The 25,042-nt window shown below is 36.2% G+C and overlaps 1 protein-coding gene across 1 annotated transcript in view; it reads right to left on the bottom strand.

Moving 5' to 3' along the window:
* The window catches only part of DCHS2 (dachsous cadherin-related 2), a 273,708-nt gene that overhangs the window by 71,585 nt on the left and 177,081 nt on the right, over positions 1-25,042 (bottom strand). The window contains exons 8-13 of the mRNA XM_049770863.1: positions 24,739-24,896; positions 22,608-23,451; positions 19,128-19,367; positions 8,367-8,501; positions 7,757-7,966; positions 4,200-5,060 (exon numbers count right to left, since the gene is read on the bottom strand). Of these exons, the coding sequence (XP_049626820.1) occupies positions 4,200-5,060; positions 7,757-7,966; positions 8,367-8,501; positions 19,128-19,367; positions 22,608-23,451; positions 24,739-24,896 (2,448 nt within the window). The remainder of the gene's footprint in view (positions 1-4,199; positions 5,061-7,756; positions 7,967-8,366; positions 8,502-19,127; positions 19,368-22,607; positions 23,452-24,738; positions 24,897-25,042) is intronic.

Below are 25,042 nucleotides of genomic sequence, written 5' to 3'. Positions count from 1 at the left end.
ATGTGACTTCCTATTCCAGGCAGCATTTATGCCATATTATGACTGTGTCTAGGCCAAAACAGAGTAGAACAAAGGAGGATCCCACATCCAAGTAAAAGTGTATGATCCTAAATAAAAAAGACAATGGGCTTCTATTTCTCTGTCTACAATTCTCATGGGTGTATGATTGATTTATAAATGTACATATATTTTTCTCATTTATGACTCAAACTTTTTCTTTATAAACAATATTTAAAAATTGTTCAGTTTCAACAGCCTTTCCAAGGAATTCTTATACTTTTCCAAGTAAGATCTTAATCCACTGCTTCAGATGTCTTGAAAGGTAGCTACCTAGAAACTTCAGAGCACCATAGGTCTTTTATTACTGTGAGAAGTTCTAGCCACCCTTACTGCAAGATTTAATTAAAAAAAAAACTGCTTGAACAGTGAACTTATCTTAAAGTAATAAGTCAAGAGACTAGAGAAATAGCACAGTAAAAAGGCCTGATGCCTAGCCAATTCAGGTTTGATCCCTGCACAAAATAGAGCCCCTCCCTCACATCCCAACCTTGTCAGGAGTGATCCCTGAGCACAGCACCAGGAGTGGGCCTTGAGCACAGCTGGGCATGATCCAATACCTCTTTGCCCCAAAGAAAGCAAAATAATAAGTCAAATTTTAATAATAAAACTAATTACAAGAGAACAAAGAACAACCCTGCAGGAGGTCAGAAAGAGCACACTGATGTGGAAAGCAGGTGAAAGACTTCTCAGCCATTTGTTCATCAATTTTTTTTTAACAGGATGAACTCTTAAAGATATGAAAACGATTTGGTCTTCACTGGCATCTGTCCTAAAGTTTAATCTCAAAAAAGGTTACTTTTGTTCAACTTTTTGTTGATCAATTCCATCTGTGAGAGTTGTAATTAGAAGAGAGGCAGATTAGTTAATGAGACAGGCAAAGGCTAAAATTGAAATCAAGGGTACCTCTTTCTCTAACGCCTGCTTTCTACAGAAAGGGTGACCCCTGCCAAACACTTATCACACAAAAAAACCTTCATCAAAGTGAAATCACCACCTTGCTTCTTCCTCTTACAGTTTTCATCAGCATTAATATTAGATCATTTCTCAACGGAACTACAAATGTTATTCTACCTCCTCAGCTTTATATTCAGTTTATATTGACCCATGTTCATTTGCAGCACCTTAGATATTCATTTATATTGATGCTGATGTTGATATCAACTTCGAAATTGAGGTTTAAATCTACAAATTAATTCTGAGCAAGTTGAGAAAGGATAGCTTAACAATTAGAAAATATTCAGGTAGCTGAATATTTAGCCATTTCATTTACTAATGTGAAAACCTGTGATAATAATGCCTTCCAAGTCAATTGTTTCTAAGAATGTTTAATGCTTCTAACTCTGCTACAGAATTTATATTGGATGTGAATGTTCCCTAAGAGTAGTTGGAAACTGTTATGTGAAGAATAAATGAGTGAGCTAGAGAAGGGAGATTTTTGAGTAAAAGTTCAAGTCCTCTCAGCAGCCTACAAGGACCTGTGTAAGTGCTAACACTGGGACCTCATTTCTAATTATTCTCCCCTCGTTGCATTTTTTACTCCAGTTATGTAGTCCCCTACAATAACACCAGGCTATTTGCTATAGATTATCTGCCCTTAACCCGTAGGTCTGCAAAATACTCTGCCAGTGGCTCCTCCTCACTCATGTTTGCCCTTTCATGCAATTTAGAGTTGTAAATATTTGTCTCTTTGCTAGTCCTACTTATCCTACTCTGATTTTCTTTTGTTCGATAGCTCAGCACCAATATATACTATATTTTACTTAATTTTGTTCATTGATACTATCTCTTTGTTTCTGCTGGAATGTCAGTCTCAAAAGGGTAGCTAATTTCTGTCCTTTTGTGAACAGATCCCACAAAAAAAAAAAAGTATCTGTATAGAACACTCAATAAATATGTGTTGAAGAAGCAAATAAAGTATTAGTAGAATGACTGTGTAGTAGCCTGATGTGCTCTAGAGGGCAGCCTAGGATTTATGGACAGTTATAAAGGAAGGCAGCAGATCTGAGTTCAACATATAAATGACTTTCCAAATCAAGGGGGTTTTCCAATTTCATCATGCAATCAATTTGCCCTCAGAGCTTGTTAAAAACAATGTTCCTGGTCCCCTGACCTAATGAGGCAGAACCTTTATAGGGTAGACCATAAATCACTTTCTCACCAGGTTCAAGAACCACTGTCCTACATTCCTAATCACTAAAACCTTCAAGTATAGACTGAAAAACCAAATGGTAGGGGTCTTTTGGAGAAGCATTCAAATCTTCACTGCACTTGAACGTTAAATTCAAGGTTAAATTGATTGAGAAATTTTATCAAATTAATTTTAAGACTCATTAATGCATTGTGTTTTGTGCTATTTAATATAGAAAAAAATGCCTTGTCTTTTCATCAAATTCTGTTTTATGACCAGAATGTATATCTCTTAAGAAGAATAAAAGTAAAGCTCTACGAAGATCTTATATTTTTCATGATTTAATGCACATGGGTGAGATTCCTGATACTTAAGAATACAGGTTGGAAATAGCTGATATTGGATAAGTTGCTAAAATTCATTTAATGAAAACAATTTCAATTTTGTCTTAATTTTGTATAGAACCACTTTAAGACCTTCTGAATAAGTTTCAGGATAACCATCACTCATAAGAGGGCCTTAGGTTAATAAAGTTCAACAGAGAATATTGCTATTTTAATATTGGATATTAAATTCAATGTTCTCGTTCAATAAAAGAAAGGATATATAATGTGCAGCAAAAATATTTTTAGTATGAAATCAGTAAATCAGTTTCCCTAAGCTAGATGTTGCCTTTTAAACAGTGATTGATTGGGATATAAACAAAATAAAATTAGATCTTGATAAAATGATAAAACAAAAACAAAAGAACATGAGTAAACAAAGAGTGTTAGCAACCAAGCTCCTCTCCCAACACTCCTGAACATTTGCTTTACCCTCTGGCTGAAAGGAGCAGAAGATGCATTTCTCTTTCTCATTAGAATTAAACTGATTGAATTTCTTTCAGTTTACCACTAACCATAAAGAAGTTTTCTTTTGTAGAAAGATAATTGAAATTGATTCTTCTAATGGTTCCCAAGAAGACATAAATTTGAATAAGGAAATAATCGAAAAGTAATTTAGCATTCTAAATTGCTGGTCATAAAAGCCTGCACTGTGTTATGGAAACTGCTGAATTCTTTGAAGTCAGATATCTCTGCTCCTATCTGAAAGCTGCTGGTGGTTGTTTGAAAATCAAGTAATAATAGCAACAATAACAACAGTTCTTACTTATTTCATACTTATTGAGTTTAAGAAGCTCTTTTAAATGTTTCCTTTTAAGTAACCTAGACACCATTGATATAACTTGCAAATTGGGAAACTGAGGCTTAGAGAGATTTAGTTCTCCAAGGTGATACAATAACAAAGTCAGAATTTGCATTTTTGTTTGGGTGCCACAACCAACCACTTGGGGAATTATGGAGTGCTAAAGATGGAAATAGGGCCAGCTGCATGCAATGCAAGCACCTTTACCCCTATATTATTTCTTTGCCATTAAGAATCAGAATTTTAACCCAAATAGAGACAAAGTACTTAATGACAACATTCTTTATCTTTTATTTCTAAGAAAACACTTGAGGAAATCAAGTTTAAGGATTCTCTATAAGTACCTAAAATAATTTACTATGATCTTATAATATCAAGTGAACTAAAACTGTAAGAGTTCTAAAAGTTTTGAGCTGGAGCAATAGTGCAGTGGTAGAATGTTTGCTTTGCTGATCCAGGACAGACCTCAGTTCGATCCCCAGCATACCCATATGGTCCCCCAAGCCAGGAGCAATTTCTGAGCGCAGAACCAGGAGTAACCCTTGAGCATCACTGGGTGTGGCCCCAAAACAAAACAAAACAAAACAAAACAAAAAAGCCCTAAAAGTTTTATCTTTAAGTTATTATTTGCTATTTTTTTAAAAAAAGTGTGTTCTATTAAATGTAAGTATATTTTTCAAGTGTTTCTGGAATAAAAATTAGAATAACCATTGGCTGGATTCAAAATGTTTTAACTGCATTACAATAATCTATCTTGTAGAATCCTTAACATTATGTATTTTAGCAAACAAATAAAATATGCAAAATAATTGAAAAAAATGCTTACCTTCCTCACAATTTTCCATCACAGTTCCTTTATATAGATGGTGGCTAAAAGAAATCTTAGCATCTTCTCCTTCCATATGAACAGCCAGGACACCAGTAGTTAGCCTAGCTGGAACCCCCTGGTCCATTATGTTTAACTGCAGCCACACAGGAAAATATTCAGAAGGTGAATTTTGCTGAAGTTGAATATCTCCTGTATATTCATTGAGAGAAAACATTGACTGGGTCTCTGCAAAGCTAAAGGTGACAGTTCCATTGGGTCCCAGGTCGGGGTCACTGGCTCTCAAAATGGCAATGGTCTGATTGATAGGTGACTGAGGAGAAAGAAAAATTTCTGAAAGATTCTGTTCCCAAACTGGATCATTGTCATTAACATCAGTCACCTGTATTTTTATCATTGCTGTGGTGCTTCTTGAGCCCTTGACACTACAATCTCTGGCTACAACCCTAAATGTATGGTGGGATGTGACTTCTCGGTCCAGAACGTGAACAATTTTCAAGACACCAGCCACAGGATCGAGGGTGAATGGGCCTGAGGCCTTGTCGTCCATCAGCAAATACTCAATCTGTCCATTTAGTCCTTCATCCTGGTCTGCAGCTGAGAGCACAAGAACGGCTGTCCCCACCTCAGTGTCTTCTCTCACAGATGACTGATACTGAAGCAGGGGAAATGTGGGGCTGTGGTCATTGTCATCCAGAACTCGGACATGCAGCTGCATCCTAGAACTCTGGGGTGGATCCCCCAAGTCGGAACACAAAATGGCCAGAGTGAAACTGTTTACCTGCTCACGGTCCAAGGCATGAATGGTTGAAAGTTCTCCTGATGTTTCATTAATAGCAAAGGACTCTTCAGTATTTCCATCTATTAAAAAATAAGGTCAAGCTCATTTGAATTAAAATAGGGGCCACCTTTTGATAATTATATATTCATGAATTTATTCACTTAACAAGTATAAGTCCTGAATTTGACCCCTGAGTATCAACATGAATGATCCCTGGGCACAGAACTAGGAGTAAGCCCTGAGCACAGCTGGGTGTAGCCAAACTGTTCCCACCACCCCCAAATATGAACACTGAGATTGAAAAAAAAGCTTTCAAATATGTTTTAAAGTCACAATGAAAATTAGTCAAGAAAGAATGTGGGTCAGGGACTATTGGCCATTGCCATGATGAAAAGATGTAATTGTATGAAGGACACTATTTGCAGTGGTGGAGAAGTATTTTAGAATTTATCATATTATATGGGGGAAAAGTTAAATGACATTAAGAAAAAACAATGACTTAAAGTACTATTGGAGATTGAGAAGGGACTTAAGTGCATTTGCATTTGGTCATAAGACATGGTTCATTTGTATCAAACATAGCAATGGTCAAACAAACCTACATATTTGTGGCATTTGTGGTTGATAATGTAATCCATTCATTCTACAAGCATTTATGTAATTTGTCATGTGCATTGTTCTGGATGCTTGGAATATGAGAAGCATAAGATACAATCCTAGCACCCAAAAGTTTATTTTTGGAAGAAGGATAGCTTAGTATGAAGACATTAAGGTACAATGTGAAAATCATATGTACACATCACCAGGAAACACAGAAGGATCCAGAATCTTGAATAAGAATAACCAAAAATTGCTTTAACATGAAGTATAGCATTAAAACTAATTTTTAATGAAAATAAAGGCTCCAAGTCAAAGAGAGAAGTCTAAATGTCTCCCAGAAAAAAAGAGAAAATAATGGCTACAATGAATTTAGAGAGGCAGGGACAAGGTGTTCTGTATATGAGTGGAAAGGAATGAGAGAAGTCTGGCAATTGGGAAGCACAAATTTTGGAGATAAGCAAAAGCATCAAGTCATGAAACTCCCTGGGATCACTGCTGAAAATTCTTTTTTGGTGTGTAGAATTTTTGACCACACCCAGCAGTGCTCAGAGGTCACTCCTGGCTCTGAGCTCTGAAATCACTCCTGTGGTTTTTGTGCTGACTAAATGTACAGGTAAATACTATCACATACTGAAAATCATGGCTCCTCAATCAAAATCAAGGAATAGTTTGACAGTTTGTTTGAGAGCAACTGTTTTACTTTTTACAATGCTTTTGAATGGATCTTAGATCTAAGATAAAGATCAAGAAAGAGATAAACTGGGGTGTTGATTGTAGTTGAAAGAAGAAATGACTCAATAGAAAGAAATGACTTCAACGCAAAGAAGTGACTCAGTAGGAATGTGTCTGTGGGAATTAATAAGCTCAAAAGATCCAGGAAACTCTAAGATGATCATTGGATCAGTGCCTTGGGAAGACTTGTCTAGAAATGTAGGAGAAAGAGAATTTCTGAAGTCAAGGGGGACCAACTAAGTGTTCAACTGCACAAATGCACAAAGCAGAACCATTACATTCAAAACTAGAAAGGGGTCACAGGATTTGAAGAGAGCCCCCTGTCTTTTGTAACTTTTCTATCCTCAGGCAAAGAAGACAATAAAGCCATTCTTATTTGATGGAAAATGGGCATATACAACAGATTTTTGGGTACTATTTTTGCTTTTAATAAAATGCATATATCCTATACAGTAACATAACACACACAGGCAATAAAAGGCAATAAAGCCATTGTTACTTGAAAGAAAATGGACATACAGAAAGCATGACTTGGGTACAGCATTTTTAGGAAAGAGGGAGTGGTTGCGTCCAGGGGTCAGTTTCACCTTATTTTTATTAGCATTTAAACAGTTTCTCTTTGGTAAACACACTTGGGAAGCATCCCTTTTCCCCACTCACAAATTTCTATCATTCTACATGTATCCAGATAAACATTTTAAAAAATGGATTCTTCAATTTTTTTCTTTTTTTTTTAATGACTTTTTTAAGATAAATGAGGCATGGTCTCTCCTGCTGAATCTGCTAATACTACCATTCCATCAGTAGTCCTTAAACCTTTGATTCAAAGGATGCAAGATCATAAAACTACCTTGTGGAGTTAAAGTTCCCGACAACCTTGACCTTTGGGACTTGGTTGTGAGCTTCTGTGTGCTATGCTAAGTGCTCAAACCTGGGGTTTGTGGGTCTCTTTGTGCTTTTTACTTCTCAGTTTTTTGTCTTCTCAAAAGAGTAAGTGATTCCACAGAATTAAAAAGAAAAAGAACATAGACTGAAAACAATCTGTTCTATCAATACCTCCTCTAATATTATTACAAAAAGGTCAGAAGAATTGATGACATTTTTTTTTCTTTTTTGGCAGAGGGCACAACCGGTTTTCTGCTGGCTGGCTCTGCACTCAAGATCTAATTGGATTGGTCCCATGCAAGGTAAGCACCCTATCAGCTATACTATCCCTCTGGCCCCTGCTGGCAGATTTTTTTTAAACAAATTTAGAAGGCAGTGTGCAAAGTAAAGAGACTATGGGAGGCGAGGAAGAGGAACAAAAGCACACACTGATCAGTTCTCACTGGGCATGTCTGTCTTTGGTCAACACTGCAACAGATCCTCAACAGAGAATCACCACCAAAAAGGAGATCTGCTTAGGCAGTATTCTGGGACAGACTCTCATAGATTAAGTACTTACCAATGATCTGAAACCGGACCACTCCATTATTGCCAGCATCCTTATCAGTGGCCCAAACCGTGTAGACAAGCCCTGGCTCTTGGTTTTCCATGACCTCAATGTCGTGAATGAGAGTGATAATGTTCGGAGGGTGATCGTTGTCATCATCCACAGAGCAAAGAATCATTGCAGTGGCAGACAATGAAGGCACACCCCCATCTCGCACGAGCACTGACAGCAAATGAAAGAACACAGGAGACAGAAGGTGACAGCTGCTCCTTCAGACCTCTCTTCCTTACACCAGACCAACTCACTGTGTTCATAGCAAGAGCTCAATCTTACTTTACTTTTTATTCACTAATTTTTTTTGTTGTTGTTATTATTCTTTGGAGCTACAACCAGCAGTGCAGAGGGGCTTTTGGTTTGGCCCTCAAAGGTCCCTTCTAGGGATCCTCAGGGGACAAGTTGCCAGGGATCAAATACAGATTTCCCATCTACTTTTGTCCATTGAACTAGATCTCTCTGGCTCCAAAACATTTCATTTTGAGACATCCTACTTAAAGGTGAAGTTTTTTCATGAAACCCCTGTGGCCAAGCTTTTTGTAGAAAACATAGTCAAGTGACCTCTTACCCTGAAGGGTAAAGACCTCCTGAGCTTCTCTGTCAAGGGTTGTTGTCGTCACGACCTCTCCTGTGTCAGGATTTATCTGGAACAGTCCAAATGAAGCACCTGGCATAATTTCAAACTGAAGCTTGGCGTTGATTCCTTAGGGAAAATACGAAGAAAGACTAAGCTATTTTCCCTTTGAAATCCACTTGTCTGTTTTATTATTCTTTTCCCTCTGCTATAAACATAGTAGTCCAATGATGAAAAAAAAGGCAAGAAGCATAAATAGCCTTCAAAGTAAGATAAAAACAAAACAAAACAAAACACTTTTTTAGTTGTTCTCGTTAAATAAAAGCCTCATGAGCTGAAATGCTTGATTTTCAAAAGTCTTATGAGACTTCCCCACAGTGAATGCTTAAGATTTTTTCCCTCCCATAAAAAATTTCTTATGAGTTTGCAACCCTACAGCATACTCCTAATTACTTCTTGCACCCCTGATTGTGATCTAATGGCATCAGTGTAAGCTTATAAGGCAAGTGGCCACCTCTTTAGATTGGCCCTTTCTCAGCACAGGATATAAGTACATAGAGCTGCTTAGATTCAGTCTTTTGATCTCATTTGGTATATACAGGCTCCTATAGGGTGTGAGAAATGTAGCGCTATGTTATTATGCATTTTGAAAATAATCCTTCCCATATTCTTGTGGTTTCATTTATCCCCTGAGAAAAGTATCACTTCATTTCCACACTGGTTATGCCACCATTATATTTAATGAGTTTATTCTATGCCATTGTAGCTTATTTACGTTTTACACAAGTTTATTTACATTATACTCAAGTTCCTTTCCATGTCTAATGTTCTTTTCCTAACTGACAAGAATCTAGATAGATTAGATAACATAAAATATATCTTAGCTATTTTATGCATCTTAAATATGTTATTTTATACTTTGATAAGAGTATAATATAAAATTGAAAAGATGATTTTTCACTTTAATGAAAGATGAAATCCTGTTCTTTAAGGTTTTTTTCTTCTTTTTGTTTTTGTTTTGTTTTAGGGCCACACCTGGTGGTGATCAGGATTACTCTTTTTTTTCTTCTTTATTTGAACATCTTGCTTACATAAATGATTGTGATTAGGTTCCAGTCATGTAAAGAACACCCCCTTCACCAGTGCAACATTCCCACCACCAATGTCCCAAATCTCTCTCCACCCCACCCCACCCCCACCTATACTCTAGACAGGCTTTCCAGTTCCCTCATTCATTCACATGATTATGGTAGTTCTCTGTGTAGTTATTTCTATAGCTGTACTCACCACTCTTTGTGGTGAGCTTCATGAAGTGAGCTGGTGTTCCAGCCCTCCTCTCATTGTCTCTGAGGATTGTAACAAAAATGACTTTTATTTTTCTTAAAACCCATAGATGAGTGAGGCTATTCTGCATCTCTCTCTCTCTCCCTCTGACTTATTTCACTCAGCATGATAGATTCCATGTACATCCATGTATAGGAAAATTTCATGACTTCATCTCTCCTGAAGGCTGCATAATATTCCATTGTGTATATGTACCACAGTTTCTTTAGCCATTCGTCTGTTGAAGGGCATCTGGGTTGTTTCCAGAGTCTTGCTATGGTAAATAGTGCTGCAATGAATATAGGTGTGAGGAAGGGGTTTTTGTATTGTATTCTTGTGTTCTTAGGGTATATCCCTAGGAGTGGAATAGCTGGGTCTAATGGGAGCTCAATTTTCAGATTTTGGAGGAATCTCCATATCGCTTTTCATAGATGCTGTACTAGACGGCATTCCCACCAGCAGTGGATAAGAGTTCCTTTCTCTCCACATCCATGCCAGCACTGATTGTTCTCATTCTTTGTGATGTGTGCCAATCTATGCAGTGTGAGGTGATATCTCATCATTGTTTTGATTTGCATCTCCCTGATGATTAGTGATGAGGAGCATTTTTTCATATGCCTTTTGGCCATTTGTATTTCTTTTTTTATCAAAGTGTCTGTTCATTTCTCTAAATTCTGGTACAAGACAAGGCTGTCCGCTCTCACCACTCCTCTTCAACATAGTACTGGAGTTCTTGCTATAGCAATCAGGCAAGAAAAAGATATCAAGGGAGTCCAGATAGGAAAAGAAGAAGTCAAGCTCTCATTGTTTGCAGAAGACATGATACTCTACTTAAAAAACCCTAAAGACTACAAAAAGCTTCTAGAAACAATAGATTCATATAGCAAAGTGGCAGGCTACAAAATCAACCTACAGAAATCAATGGCCTTTTTATACACCAATAATGATAGGGAAGAGATGGAAGTCAGGAAGGCAATACCATTCACAATAGTGCCACACAAACTCAAATATCTTGGAGTCAACTTGACCAAAGACATGAAGGACCTATACAAAGAAAACTATAAAGCCCTGCTCCAAGAAATAAGAGAGGACACACGGAAATGGAAACACATACCCTGCTCATGGATTGGCAGGATTAACATCATCTGGCCTCTTGGAGAGCGAGTTTTCTGGAGCCTCTTTTTGGCCCACTCCCAAGAGGTTCACGCAACAGGATAGTAGACAGACACACACAGGCAGCACTCACAATTTTTCACAGTCGGGCCCCACTGGGAAGGCGTAGTTTTGTGGATTTTCCCAGTCTGACGTCACAAACAGGGGGCCTGGCTTCTGCGAAGCATCTAGTTTTTTTTTTTTAATTTTAAAGAATACTTTTAACAGCATAGTAAGACAAGCATTATATTTCCTTTCTTTCATTGCCTATTACTATACTTTATGTTCCCCATCTTAAAATAGATTTTCAATAAGATATAGGAATGACCAACAAATGGAAGGGGATTATATGCTAGTGTTACATAATGATGTCTATGTCTTACTATGCCAATTTAAAAAATTATATTTGAGGTAATTAGTATGCCTTATAATGATCTTAAAAAATCTTCATAAGATATTATTCATTTATTCCCTATGTAAAAAGTAAGAGAGCACCCAAACATTTCATTCAATGTTAGGCATTAGTATATTATAGTACATTAAAACTATTTAGTATATTAGTACAAAATGGTTCATTAAAACTCTTTCATTAACCAAGTACTTAATCACACAATCTATACTATAGGATAGACATCTGCAAAAACACATATATAGGTATGTATAAATACTTTTAAAAAATCTGATCATCGGGCCCGGAGAGATAGCACAGCGGTGTTTGCCTTGCAAGCAGCCGATCCAGGACCAAAGGTGGTTGGTTCGAATCCCGGTGTCCCATACGGTCCCCTGTGCCTGCCAGGAGCTATTTCTGAGCAGACAGCCAGGAGTAACCCCTGAGCAATGCCCAAAAGCCAAAAAAAAAAATCTGATCATCAATGCCTGTTTTTCCTGCTTTTGTCCTCATATTTTATAAAACTGGCAAAGTACCCTTTGCCATTTACTTTTCTTTTTCCTTAAATATTTGGTGAGCACCATCAGATGCCAAACCAAATGTTAGTTTTTAAAAATACTATTGTAAATTTTGCAGGGACAGGTTCTGCCTTAATGGAGCTTCTGTGGAGTTCCAACTTGGAATATTTCAACTTGAGGGCCTTTTATTTTATAAATAACTTTGCTCCCTTATTATATGAGTTTTATCAAGAATTATGCATTATTTAAGAATGTTATACATATGTTTTTACAGTTTTTATTCCTATATAGAAAATGCCTGAAACTTTTTAAACAGAAACTCAGATTTTTATACTTTCTAAATTTTCTCAATAGTTCAGTTATTATCCAATGATCTTTAACTACTATTCCCTATATTTCTGACTTTTTCAAAGCCTTCAAATTTTATTATTTCTGTCATTCTATATAACTTTAATCCCTGGTCCTTCATGATGACTTCCTTTCACTATTAGAAAATTACTGAAGAAAATTATAGGCTGAGACTAAACTCACATCTGAAGTCATAATTAGAAAACCAGAATGTCTTACAGAAACCCTAACATTAATCTCCCTGAAGACCAGACCCACATGAATAGCAGATACCAATGTTAACTACTTGCCCATTCAAAGGAAAACCCATAATCTGAATCAAATCTCAATCAATTAAAAGCTATAAAAATCCGACTTGAAAATAGCTTTGAGTTTCAAAAGAGTAGCAAAGTCTTTCTGCCTATCCTGGAATAAGCCAAGAGATGATGTGCAGGAAATCCTCTCTGAGATGTCTACTTAATGGGAGTAACGTCACGTGGGTGAAAGGCAAAGAGAGTGTTTGTAAGGCGTTAGTCCTTCAGCCCAAGTTGCTGGTGACCCCGTGAAGCCTGTGTGATGCTGATTGCCCACAAATCTCCATGACCTGAGAATAAAGGCTTCAATGGCAAATAGTCTGGCTCAACCCTAAATTCCTTTTAAGATTCTGATATAATCAAAAAGTTTCTAAAATCAGGGCGAAAAAAAAAAGAGAGAGAGAGAGAGAGAATATTATGAGTCTAGTCCTGTTTTCTTCTTATTTGGCTGAATTGAGTTAAAACTAAAGCTAAAAGCAAATTTGTTGGTCAAAGGATGGGAAAATGTCTTTTTCGAGTATCAAGCAATGAAATCAATGAGTGACACTAAATCAGCAGCTATGAGTCCCTCTTTCTAAAAACTATCATTCTATAAAAAAAATAATTTTTTAAAATGAGTAGCCAACTCTAAATAAATTATTTGTACAAACTGACATACCTTTGAGTGCTTTAGGATTTGTAGACTTTATTCTTTGTTATAAGCCCAAGAAAATTTCCTTTTAGAAGTGTATGGAGTTGGTACTCTATAATTTCCTATGGCATAAGGCTGATTAACAAAGTTAGTCCTGCTTAATACAGTACTAGAACATTAGGTATCTAAGGAGCACTTACTCAAATTCATTAATTCTGAGATTTATTTTCACATATTAATACTTCTTTGCTTACTAGCTTCTTACAATGAGTAATGTATTACATCCCGTAGGACTGAGGAAGTGCTATCATGTTTCTGTGGCCCCTTCCATCCACGTATAAAGTTCAGTTGTTCTTCCACAAGAAACATTTTCCAGGAAATTATAAGTAGAATTCAGTCAAGATAAACTCAGAGAACATATCTTTGTTTTATCTTTTTTCAATTTTTGGAGAGGTAGGAACTCACTCAGCAGTGCTCAGGTCACTCCAGTGCTCAGAGATCATTCCTGGCAGTGCTTGGGGGGACCAAATGTGCTTGCAGGGATTCAAACCAGGATCAATGACATGCAAAACAAGTGCCTTAATCCCTGTTCTGTCTTTTTAGCCTCAAGAAAATATATCATTGTTTTTCAGAATACAGAATGAGACTTCATTCTATACATTGATATTTTGGAGTGACCATGCACTATTGCAGTATTTTAGATTCACCTCTACAGAGACAATGTGTCAGCCAGAAGTGAACTTTCTAGCAGGAACCCTCCTTTCCATCCAGGAATTTAAAGAAAGAGTGCACTGGGGCTTTCCCACTAACAATGGAGCTCTTGTTGGTGGTACCAAATGCTGGAATAGTTTTAATATCTTAGTTAAAACCTGGTAGTTATTTCTTACCTTTAAAAAAATTAACAAACACCCAAATTCCTGTTAGGACTTCTGCAACACATACATCATAAACATTAAGTGCCCTAATTCCTATGGGTTTTGAAAGGCGAATAACACCATGGGCTGGCATTTTTAAAAACTGCCTGGCAGAACACTAGAGAACATATGTCAAGCTTCGTAGTAATAAGTTATGGTATAATATTTTAAAAACTACATACTATAGAGGAAGCTATTAATAAATTCCATTGTGATGCCAGCTATGTCAAAAATAGGACCTTCATTTAATGCTCTTGCATAGCTGCTTTTCACTTTTTTTTTATTTTGTGAACAATCAAAATCTTAAGTAAATTGAAAGGATTAAGTTAAAAAACTTAGGCATATGCACAAATTCATATGTACTTAAACAAAATTGACTCCAAAGCATGTGACAGTATGAAAGACTCACAAATGTTCAGAATTATTTCAAACACACAAAACACAAAACCAGAAAAGCAGGAGCTTCTCATCTAAATTATCGGTTCAAAATCCAAAATCTCCACAGAATGAACTTTCAATCCAAGAAACAGGTTTCAGACCTATTTATTGAAAAAGAGAATAACACTACCAGAAGGAAATTTGATAGTCAAAATAGAAAAGTGTCTTTAAGGTAAATCATTTTTCCTTGCTACAGAGAGAGAGAGAGAGAGAGAGACAGAGACAGAGACAGAGAGACAGAGAGACAGAGAGACAGAGACAGAGACAGAGAAAGAGAGACAGAGACAGAGACAGAGAGACAGAGACTCCCTTTTCAAGCATTAAAGCAGCAAAAATAAAAATAAAAATTCTTACAGAAGAATCTTTACAAAAGCTAAAATTTCTAAAACTCAAGGAAGAGAAAGCAAGAAAGTATTCATGTACAACACTAAGTCACAACACATCCATGGCCAGTTTAGCAAGTGGATTTTGTAGCCCAGAACTCTGTTGTTCACTTTCCACCGATGGACATACACAGAATATTGGTGAGCTAGTATTGTTGTGTAGCAGAGAGCTTGTGTCAGTTCTCCACTGTTTCTCTCACCCTAACAGATAACTGCGAGAAGCCTACAAAACGAATGTACAGAAAGGTATGGGCCTGGCTACCAAGATCATTTGTATTTGAGTATATCAGAAAACTCTTTGATCACACTGCCCCACTCTGGCCAAAAGAAAGAAAGTTCGTCTAATTCTTGAAAATAGTTTGTGTATAGAAATCTATATTATGTGCATTTTATTAAAACGTGTCTTCCCAAAATCATCTAAAATAGGCAACACAGTTTTAAAAATCACAGAATCCTATCTTTGTTTACTTCTTTTGTGTAGAATTTAAAAGAAAAATACCATTGTTGCTCTTATTTTTCTAGAAACTATGAATAATGCTTGCAAGAAAATAAATGTAATGATTATGTATTTCTACATATTATATACAATGTGAATTTAAAATTATAAAATACTGCTGTGTTGATTAGATTATTTGTATTAACGCAATAATAAAATTTCGGAATATGTTAATAATAAATGCTTCACATTTTTTGGTAAATTCTTTTGTTTAAAATAAAACCAGGATATTTTTTCTTACCAAACCTTAAATTACAAATAGTCACAGTGATATTGAAAATATATCCTAATAAGTTTATAGATTCTTAGTCATGGTAGCATTTTACTTTTTATTAATAGTAATAGTCATACTAGTAATAAAGTTAGCATTTATTTATCATTGTGTCAGATACTGATTTTGGATCTCTTTGTAAATTAATTCATTTATATTCAAAATAAAACTATGAAGCAGATACTATCATTATCCCTACTTTTCAGATAAGCAGACTGAAGAATAGAGAGTACTATCAATTTGCTCAAAGACACACAGCTTAAATAAGTGTCAGGTCAAAGATTCAATTGCAGGCACTCTCTCCCATTATGTGATACAAAGAAAAAAATGAGTAAATATTCACCTTCTTATACTCAAGAGAATTTTCACACTAAAAAGTGGCAATCTGTCCAATTCTGTTATCAAGTCAAAAAAATAAATCATGGTTGAAAAATAAAAAGAAGAGAAGATCAAAAAAGAAAAATCCATGGGGCCAGAGAGATAGCATGGAGGTAAGGCATTTGTCTTTCATGCAGAAGGTTATTGGTTCAAATCCCGGCATCACATATGGTCCCCTGTGCCTGCCAGGAGCAATGAGTGTGGAGCCAGAGTAACCCCTCAGCACTGCTGGGTGTGACCCAAAAACAAACAAAAATAAAGAATAAAGAAAAATCCAAAAACCAAAATATAAAATACAAAACCAACGAACAAAAAAAACCAGGAGGAGTCTGTCTAGAGGTTTTTTTCTTTTTTCATTCTCTCTTTTTTTTTTCTTTTCAAACAGAACCAAATAACTTGAATTATCTTGTTCTACCACATAAATTGAGGGGGGAAATGGATGGTACTAGAATCAAACAATCATATAAACATTGAGTAGAAATAAAAAATGATCAGACTTAAATACCAGCCTTTCTAGAAAATATGGAGATTCCTCAAAACACTGGAAATTGAACTCCCATACGATTCAGCTATTCCACTCCTAGGAATATACCCTAAGAACACAAAAATTCAATACAAAAATCCCTTCCTCACACCTATATTCTTTGCAGCGCTATTTACAATAGCCAGACTCTGGAAACAATCAAGATGCCCTTCAACAGATGAATGGCTAAAGGAACTGTGGTACCAGTAAAAAATGGGGAAACCATAGACACAGAAACAATAAATCTTCGAGGGATAAGAACTCACACTTTTTATAGCAGAAGGGTTCCTCCCATCCTGAAGATGTGTCATGTGGATACAACACAGTCTCCAGGAGATTGTACAGTGTTAGTCCAATCCCAAACCTCAGATCCCAGATGTAGAAATGATACAGCTCCAGGCAACACTACCAGGAACTAAGCTCCATTGGGAGATTTATAACACTGCTCTAGCACCAACTTGTGCCAGTTTTGATATGACAACGAGGAAAGGACAACTTGACCTAACACCAGGTTGTCCTATCACATCACCTAACACTAAATGGAAATCAGAAGAGGTATCGTCCTTTGAGCTGTGAAAAATAAGAGCACCAACAACACAAAACTGACTTTGACAATCGTGACTGAACAGAATCTACCTTGGGACCAATAAGGAAAACCCTACCCTAGGCTATAGTCCAGGACTCCAACAACAACAACAACAACAACAACAACAACAACAACAAGATGTCTTATTGCAGAGGCCCAACTTGGACAACAGAGACTGAGCAGAACCTTTGGATCCATAATATCCTAGGCTTTGGCTTAGGGACTGAACGAAAACAACAAGTGTTACAGAGGACTGAACACAACAACAATGATGGATAGGAGCCTCTAGAACCGTAAAGACTCTATCCTAGACCCTGACCTATAACCTGCGCAAATACTAAGATTGCTAGATACAGTGGCTTGATTTTCTCACACAAAACTAGAGGAAAGTTTCCTGGCACCACAAAAAAGCATCTGGGATGGGGTAATGAGTATATATGGAGCCAGGGGTTGATCCCATGATGGTATGCTTCAAGGATGGAGAAACTCTGAATCTCTTAGGCCACAGGAATTCCCTTTCTTCCCCAATGCTTACTGTGCCTATGCAAAAAAAAATAAATAAATAAAGTGGGGAGAAAGCCAAACCCTGCCACTCCAGCACCCTACTTTTTCTTGTTTTGTTTCAATTTATTAGTCTTTGACTTTATTTTCCTTTTCTTTTTTTCTTCTACTTTTCTCTTTTTCACTCTTGTGGTTATTATTGGGTGATTTATTTTTATTTTTATTTGCCAGGTGCATTTTTTTTCTTTTTTTCTTCCATTTTTTTCTTTTTTCTTTTTTTTTCTCTCTTTTTTTTGGTAGTTGTTACCAATTTTTTTTCTTCCTTTTTTCTTATCCTCTTTATCTCCAATGACAGTGGAATGGATGTTCAATCTACAACAAGCTGTAAAGTGGAGAGCAGTTGCACTAGCATTCTGGGGGGTAACCTAGGGAGATATTGGATACATGCTGGGAACAGGGGTGGAGGGAGGACAGCACTGGTGGTTGGAATGCCCCTCATTCATTGTGACTATATACCATAAATGATGCAGTGAAAGATTTGTAATGCACTTTGGTAACAATAAAAATTAATAAAAAATCATATCAAAAAAAAGAAACCGTGGTACATAAACACAATGGAATATTATGCAGCCGTCAGGAAATATGGTCATGAAAATTTCCTATACATGGATGTACATGGATTCTATTATGTTGAGTGAAATAAGTCAGAGGGAGGGATATAGACACAGAATAGTCTCACTCATCTATGGGTTTTGAAAAAGATTAAAGACATTACTGTAATATTGCCCAGAGACAATAGAGTTAAGGGCTGGAAGGGCCGGAAGGACTGGCTCACAATTTGAAGCTCACCACAAAGAGTGGTGAACGCTGTTAGGGAAATAACTACACTAAAAGCTAGCATGAAAATGTTAAAGAATGAGAGAAGTAGAATGCCTGTCTCAAATACAGGGGAGAGGGGGAGGTATTGATGGTGGGAATGTTGCCCTGGTGAAGGGGGAGTATTCTGTTTATGAATGAAACCCAACTACAAATTTGCTTGTAATCATGGTGCTTAAATAAAGACTTATATATTTAAAAAAGATACAACAATACCAAATCCAAAGTCAACAACAACAGAATTAATACCCAGTCTTCAACAAGCTATACACAGAGGGGACCAGTTATACTAACAGTCCAGGGGAAGGTGCAAACGAGGTGGGTACTGGGAATAAGATTGGAGGGAGGACAACACTGGTAGTGGGGATACTCCTGATTCAATGTCACTATGCACTTTAAGTATTACTATGAAAGACTTGTAACTCACGTTGTTAACAATAAAAGTTATAAAAATCATGTTAATTACTATGTATTGCTCTACTATAAATAATAATCAAGATCAAGACAAAGGTATAAAATAGGAAACCTCCATGTGTCTGAGTTTTTCAAGTCTCCTAAAGAGATAGTAAAAATATGAGAGTTGGCAATATTTTTTATTCTGAGAGATACTAGCTTCAATTATGTCAATTTTTGCTTTTCGCATGAAACATCTAGTTTTCATATATATATATATATATATATATATATATATATATATATATATATATATATATATATATATATATATATAAATTACCTGAGTCTTTGTCTGTAGCTTCAACCCTTGTGACAAACTCCCCTGGATTTCGGTTTTCATGAACAGTCGCTTTGTACTGATGCTGCTTTAGTATGGGCACCTCATCATTTACATCAAGGACAGTGATGGTCAAAGTCTGGGATGAAGAAAAGGTGGGGGTGCCATCATCCACTGCGAGGAGAGTCAGAACGTGCTGAGTTCTTTCTTCATAATCCAAAGGACAAGCTATAGTTAGGAAGCCTGTTTTGAAGGGACAATAGCAGGAAGCAATAAATATGAAGCCATGCTTATTCTACCCATGACTCATTTATTTACCTACTTTGAGAAAAATTCAGAAGTTTTCTTGGTTAAAGCAAATATCTTCTTAAGCCCACTTTAGGGGCTGGGATAAAAGGAAATAGGTAGGGTGCTTGCCTTACATGCTGATGATCCAGGTTCAATCCTTGCAACCTCATATGTTCCCAGAACCCCAGCCATGAGTGATCCTTGAGTACAGAGCCAAGAGTAAGCTTTAAGCAAGGTCACGTAAAGTCCGATTCCTTTCACCCAAAGGTAAATGTCTACTTATTAAGATCAGAGGATATATATTTTTATCAGAAAAGCACATATTATCCAAATTTAAATTATAGGGTTAAATAAAAATTCAAAGTGGTCCACCTTATACCATTGTCTTCTAAGAAAATTACCTCAACCCATTTATTAATGATAAAACATGACTTAATTTTAAAAAGTTGTCCACATTCTATCAATGGAAAAATTTATGTTAAATGGCACTTACTGTTTAAAAGTGACTACATTACAATAAGATGAGCATGGCTATGTTGTTAAAAATATGTAGGTTTTTTTTTTTGTTTGTTTATTTGGCTTTTGGTTTTGGGGCCACAACCGGTGACTCTACCGGATTACTCCTGGCTCTGTGCTCAGAAAGTGCGCCTGGCAATCTATTATGCTGAATGAAATAAGTCAGAGAGAGAGAAATAGACACAGAATAGTCTCATTCATCTATGGGATTTAAGAAAAATAAAGAAATTTTTGTAATTATCCTCAGAGAAAAAGGGAGGTGGGCTAGAAGGTCCAGCTCATGACATGAAGTTCACCACAAAGAGTGAGGAATGCAGTTAGAGAAATAACTACACTGAGAACTATCATAATAATGTGAATGAATGAGGGAAGTGGAAAGCTTGTCTAGAATACAGGTGGAGGTAAAGTGGGGAGGAGGGAGATTTGGGACATTGGTAGTGGGAATGTTGCACCGGTGAAGGGGGTGTTCTTTACACGACCGAAACCCAACTACAATCATATTTCTAATCGATTAATAAATATATTAAAAAATTGCTTCTGGCTTGGGGGATGCAGGGGGATCAAATTTTGGTTTGTCCTAAGCTAACACACTCAAGGCAGATACCCTACCGCTTGAGCCACCACTCCAGCCCCCCAAATATGTAGTTTTTATTAGATACAGTTACCTTATACTTACTCTCAGTAGACTTTTTATTAACGAAAATAGTAAATGTTCTGCTTGTAACTCAGGCAGCAAACCTCCTAAATAAAACATTTCTTCATACTACTGCCTTTGAAACAGATGATTCATGCAAGCAAAGTGGAGTAAGAATTGTGCACATGTATTTGTTGCATGGCTTCAATTGCCACATCTTTCTGGGTTGCATTTTGATTCTCCAACATATGTTCATACATGTTTTTTCAACATTTAGAAGGTTTACTGATTAAAATTTTATAAAAGTTTTTTAATAATTACTTGTCATTTTATACTTCAAAAAGCCATTAAGATTTTACTATGTCTTGTGTGAGAGAAAATAGGCCATCTTAAATTAATGCATTCAGCAATTATCATTTTTATGTCTTTGAAAAAATATCTCCACTGAAACATTCACTGCAATTCATCAAGATTCATGATACCTATATTACTGAGACAGAATTCTAATTTTATTCATCCTCTTTAACAATCTGAAATAAACCTTCTCTAACCATCTTGGAAAACATTTTAAGCATCACTGAAATAGGTCCTCCGAGAATCCAGCTATAGCAGAAATCAGCAACTGGGTCTGGACTATCTCTCTGTCAGATGGGCGTTAGGTGCCGTTCATGCATGCCTCAGAATGGAACCATATGTACAGGATTTAATAAATATTTTGATGAATTTTTCCAATGGTATATAGCCAGACTATAATCATGACTTCCAAATCCTACATATTTAGTCCATTACTAATAATGTCTTATAACAGTTGGGCCAAAAAGTGTACATCTGAGATTTTTTTTCCTCAGTCTCATGCAGAAACAACTTAACTTTTTACTTTTTAGAGAGTAGGATGGTACTCTATTCCTTTAACATCTTCTGAAAATAAGGTGGAGGAAATTTCATTTCCAAATTCACAAGAACATATTATATATATATATATATATGTATATATATATCAGCTCCTCCATTGAGATATACCAAAATTTTAGAGGATATTAACTGAAAACCTGGTTACCGCAAGATAAGTAAAGTGACATTTTTATGTGTGCTTAACAGTGACTGTTTCTGTAAAAATAAATCATGTGATAGTTGATGTGAGACATGCATCTTATGATGCAAATCAATCTATTTTAAAATATGTATATAATTAATCTTAAATCTTTATACTGCATATAGTGCTGTTGACAAGATGATCTAATTTACCTGTGTTATATATAGAATAACTGGATGAGAAAATGCAATGTAGCAAAGTGGGGGATACCTACATCACCAGTGGTCCTGGAGTATAGAGAGGATATGAGAAAGGAAAGAAAGGAATAAAGAAAAAAAGAAAGAGAAAGAAAGGGAGATAGAAAGAAAGGAAGGAGGAAATATATGGGAAAAGAGAAGTAATGGGGGTCAGGACTTAGGGGGTCTCAGTTATATCACTATATCCAAAGCAGACTCAACAGCATTGAAAACCTGAGATTTAAACTATGACCATTAAACTTTGAAATGCGCTTGTCAAGGTAGCAGGTGGCTCAGATTTGGAGAGAGGCTGGAGGGAGCATGGGAACATTGGTGAAGGAAAGCTACATTGGTGGTGGTGGTGCTAGAATATTAATGCCTAAGACTCATCTATCAGTGACATCACAAATAACAGCTCTTTAATTAAGCTCTTTAATTAAATATAAATTAATTAAGTAATGCCATTAATTAGTCATGCTCAACTTGAATTTGCCTTGAAAGCATCTCCTACCATGTGTGAGGCCCTACAATGCAGGTTTTGTGTCTAGTTCACCCATGAAATGTGAACTGGCTACAAAATATAGTCACTGAGCCAATACTCAATTATTGGTGGTTTCCTGAACACAGTCTCCAAGATTCTTATAATGTGTTGTAAATATTAAATCAATTCATTTTAAAGTGTCTGCATCCTGAGCATTATAATTTTTATAGAGGAAAAGGTAGATATAAATGCAACCAAATGACTAGCCTTTAGCTAACAGTGACTGGAAAAGTACCTGATGATGCATCCAACAGAAAGGTTCTGTCTTCATTTCCAGAGATGATGCTGTAGGTTACTCTTCCATTCCTTCCTTCATCTGGATCTTGAGCAATTATGTGATGTACTAAGGAGCCCACAATAGCATCCTCTTTTATGTGGATGATAGGGAAAGAGGTGAAAGTGGGGCTATGGTCATTTACATCCAAAATCACTACTTTAGCCATCAGTGACTTCTGTCTCCGGTCTGTCACATTGACAGCTTGATCAGATGCTGTTACTGTCAGGGCAATAGTGGGGACTAGCTCTCTATCCAGGGGGGATGCAGTGACTAACGTGCCAAAGGAGGGATGAATGAGAAATGGATTCATTCCAGCGTGGTGGGATTCGATGAAGTATTGTATTCTGCTGTTGAGAAAGCTGCCGTCACCATCTTTAGCATTGAAGACATGCACCAGAGTCCCCACGGGAACATTCTCCTCTATGCTGATGACGATGAACTCATCTTGGAAAGAAGGAGAATGGTCATTCTGATCATCCACATCAATGCTGAGAAAGACAGTGCTACTCAGGGGAGGGTTTTTGCTATGGTCTTTAGTAAGTACCCTGAAAAGATGATGAGATGCCATTTCGTAATCAAGTTCCTTAGAAAGGAACAGGTCTCCAGTCAAGTGGTCGATTTCAAAGTGACCATCCTTGTCCTCAGCAGCAATACTAAAATGTAACTTTCTATTATAGTGATGATGAAGGGAATCTGATGACTTGAGCAAGTTCATCACTTTTGTAGGTTTCAAGTTTTCTGGTATAACTAAATGTCTAATATTTTGAGAAGTGACAGCCCTTCCTTTGGACAGTGGGATCACCTGAAATAAGAATATAAACAAGTTGTTTATTTGGTGTGATTTTAAAAAGTGAACCAATATGTAGTCTATTGTTTTTGGACGTTAATTCCATGTCTTTAATATCCATCTGCTTATGGGAAGAAATATTTTTCATATTACAGGATTCAAGTTTGCCTCTGAATAGTGAATTTTATCTAGCAGGTTAAAAATGATAGAATGAAATTATAATTTAGTTTAGTGAGGCCATGTTATAGTTAAGCTGTATTAATTGTCTTGTGACTGCAGAGAAGAAATACCAAAAAAAAAAAAAAAAACCAACCCCAAAATTGGGCTACAGCCTATGTAGTATGTAGTTAGTTCCCCAAATGACTCCAAACCCTATAAACTAAATTATCTATAATGACATCTGCAATCACTAGAATAATCATGTGTCATTCTTTACTGAAAATAAGAGGTTTAATGAATAGACTCCTAGCCCATATACCCTTACTTAATAAAACTATTTGAAAACTCTTGGGGATATGTAGTCTTGATTGTTATACATACTGATATTAATATCACTGATTACATATGTATGAACAAAGCTAGAATCTAGCTTTTTTCATGTTAGCTTTGACTGGTTGATATTATTTTTCTTACTATGAATGTTTCCTGAAACTTATTTGCTCATTAGGATTAAAGTAAATCCTCAAAACATAAAACTTTTATTTCTCTTGGTTTAAAATTAATTACCAAAGACATAATTTAAAATTGGCCACTTGTTTACATACAAGTTTCTTCCACACATGTATCAAATTCTTACCATTAGGAAAAAAAAGAAAAGTCACTTTTGGCTCATCATTTAAGAAGTAGTACAGAATTTCTGTATAACACGGATATAAAATATCTTGACAGGGACTGAAAGATGCCAAATGAACAATGATATACTTCTAATCATTTCTCCTCTGATAACTTAAAGGTACTTATAATTGCAATGCTCCCTAAAAATAGCATTCATGTAGCTCAAAGATACCCAAAATTATTTGTCTCATGGTCTCCTTTTCAGATAAATTATTAAACAATCACCCATGGAAATCTACCTTCTTCAAGCAAACAAACAGAAATAGACCCTCTATTGCACCCAAAGCTACTATGTACCTCCCTCTTTTGGATTTTTCTAGTACCTCCCACCCAGGTGAGGGGGCACAATGGTGATGTCCTCTATTTTGACAAACTCATGACTTGTCTGTTTTCATTCTACACATGTATGAAAATCAAAGAAAACTTTTAGGACACTCTTCTGCATGACATGTGATGAGGGAAGCTTACCTGAATAATGATAAGTGCCTGTCCTTGGAGAGGAGGCAGTCCCTGGTCACTGGCAAGTACTGTGATCCTGTAGGAGGGTCTCTCATCAAATACAAGCACAGTTGTTGTTCTTATCTCTCCACTGTTGGCATCAATTCTGAAGTGATCAGAACTGTTTTCTGTACACATACCAAAATTTTTTTTAATTCAGATTAAATTATAATGCAGAAAATGAAATTGGTTCAACTATACTTCAGTTACCTGGAAGACTGTGAAAATGTTATGCTGAAATTATAGATAAGGAACTTAACAGATTATTTATTAT

Source organism: Suncus etruscus, chromosome 3, assembly GCF_024139225.1.
Source record: "Suncus etruscus isolate mSunEtr1 chromosome 3, mSunEtr1.pri.cur, whole genome shotgun sequence".
NCBI classification, from domain to species: Eukaryota; Metazoa; Chordata; class Mammalia; order Eulipotyphla; family Soricidae; genus Suncus; species Suncus etruscus.
This window is presented reverse-complemented; position numbering and strand designations above follow the sequence as displayed.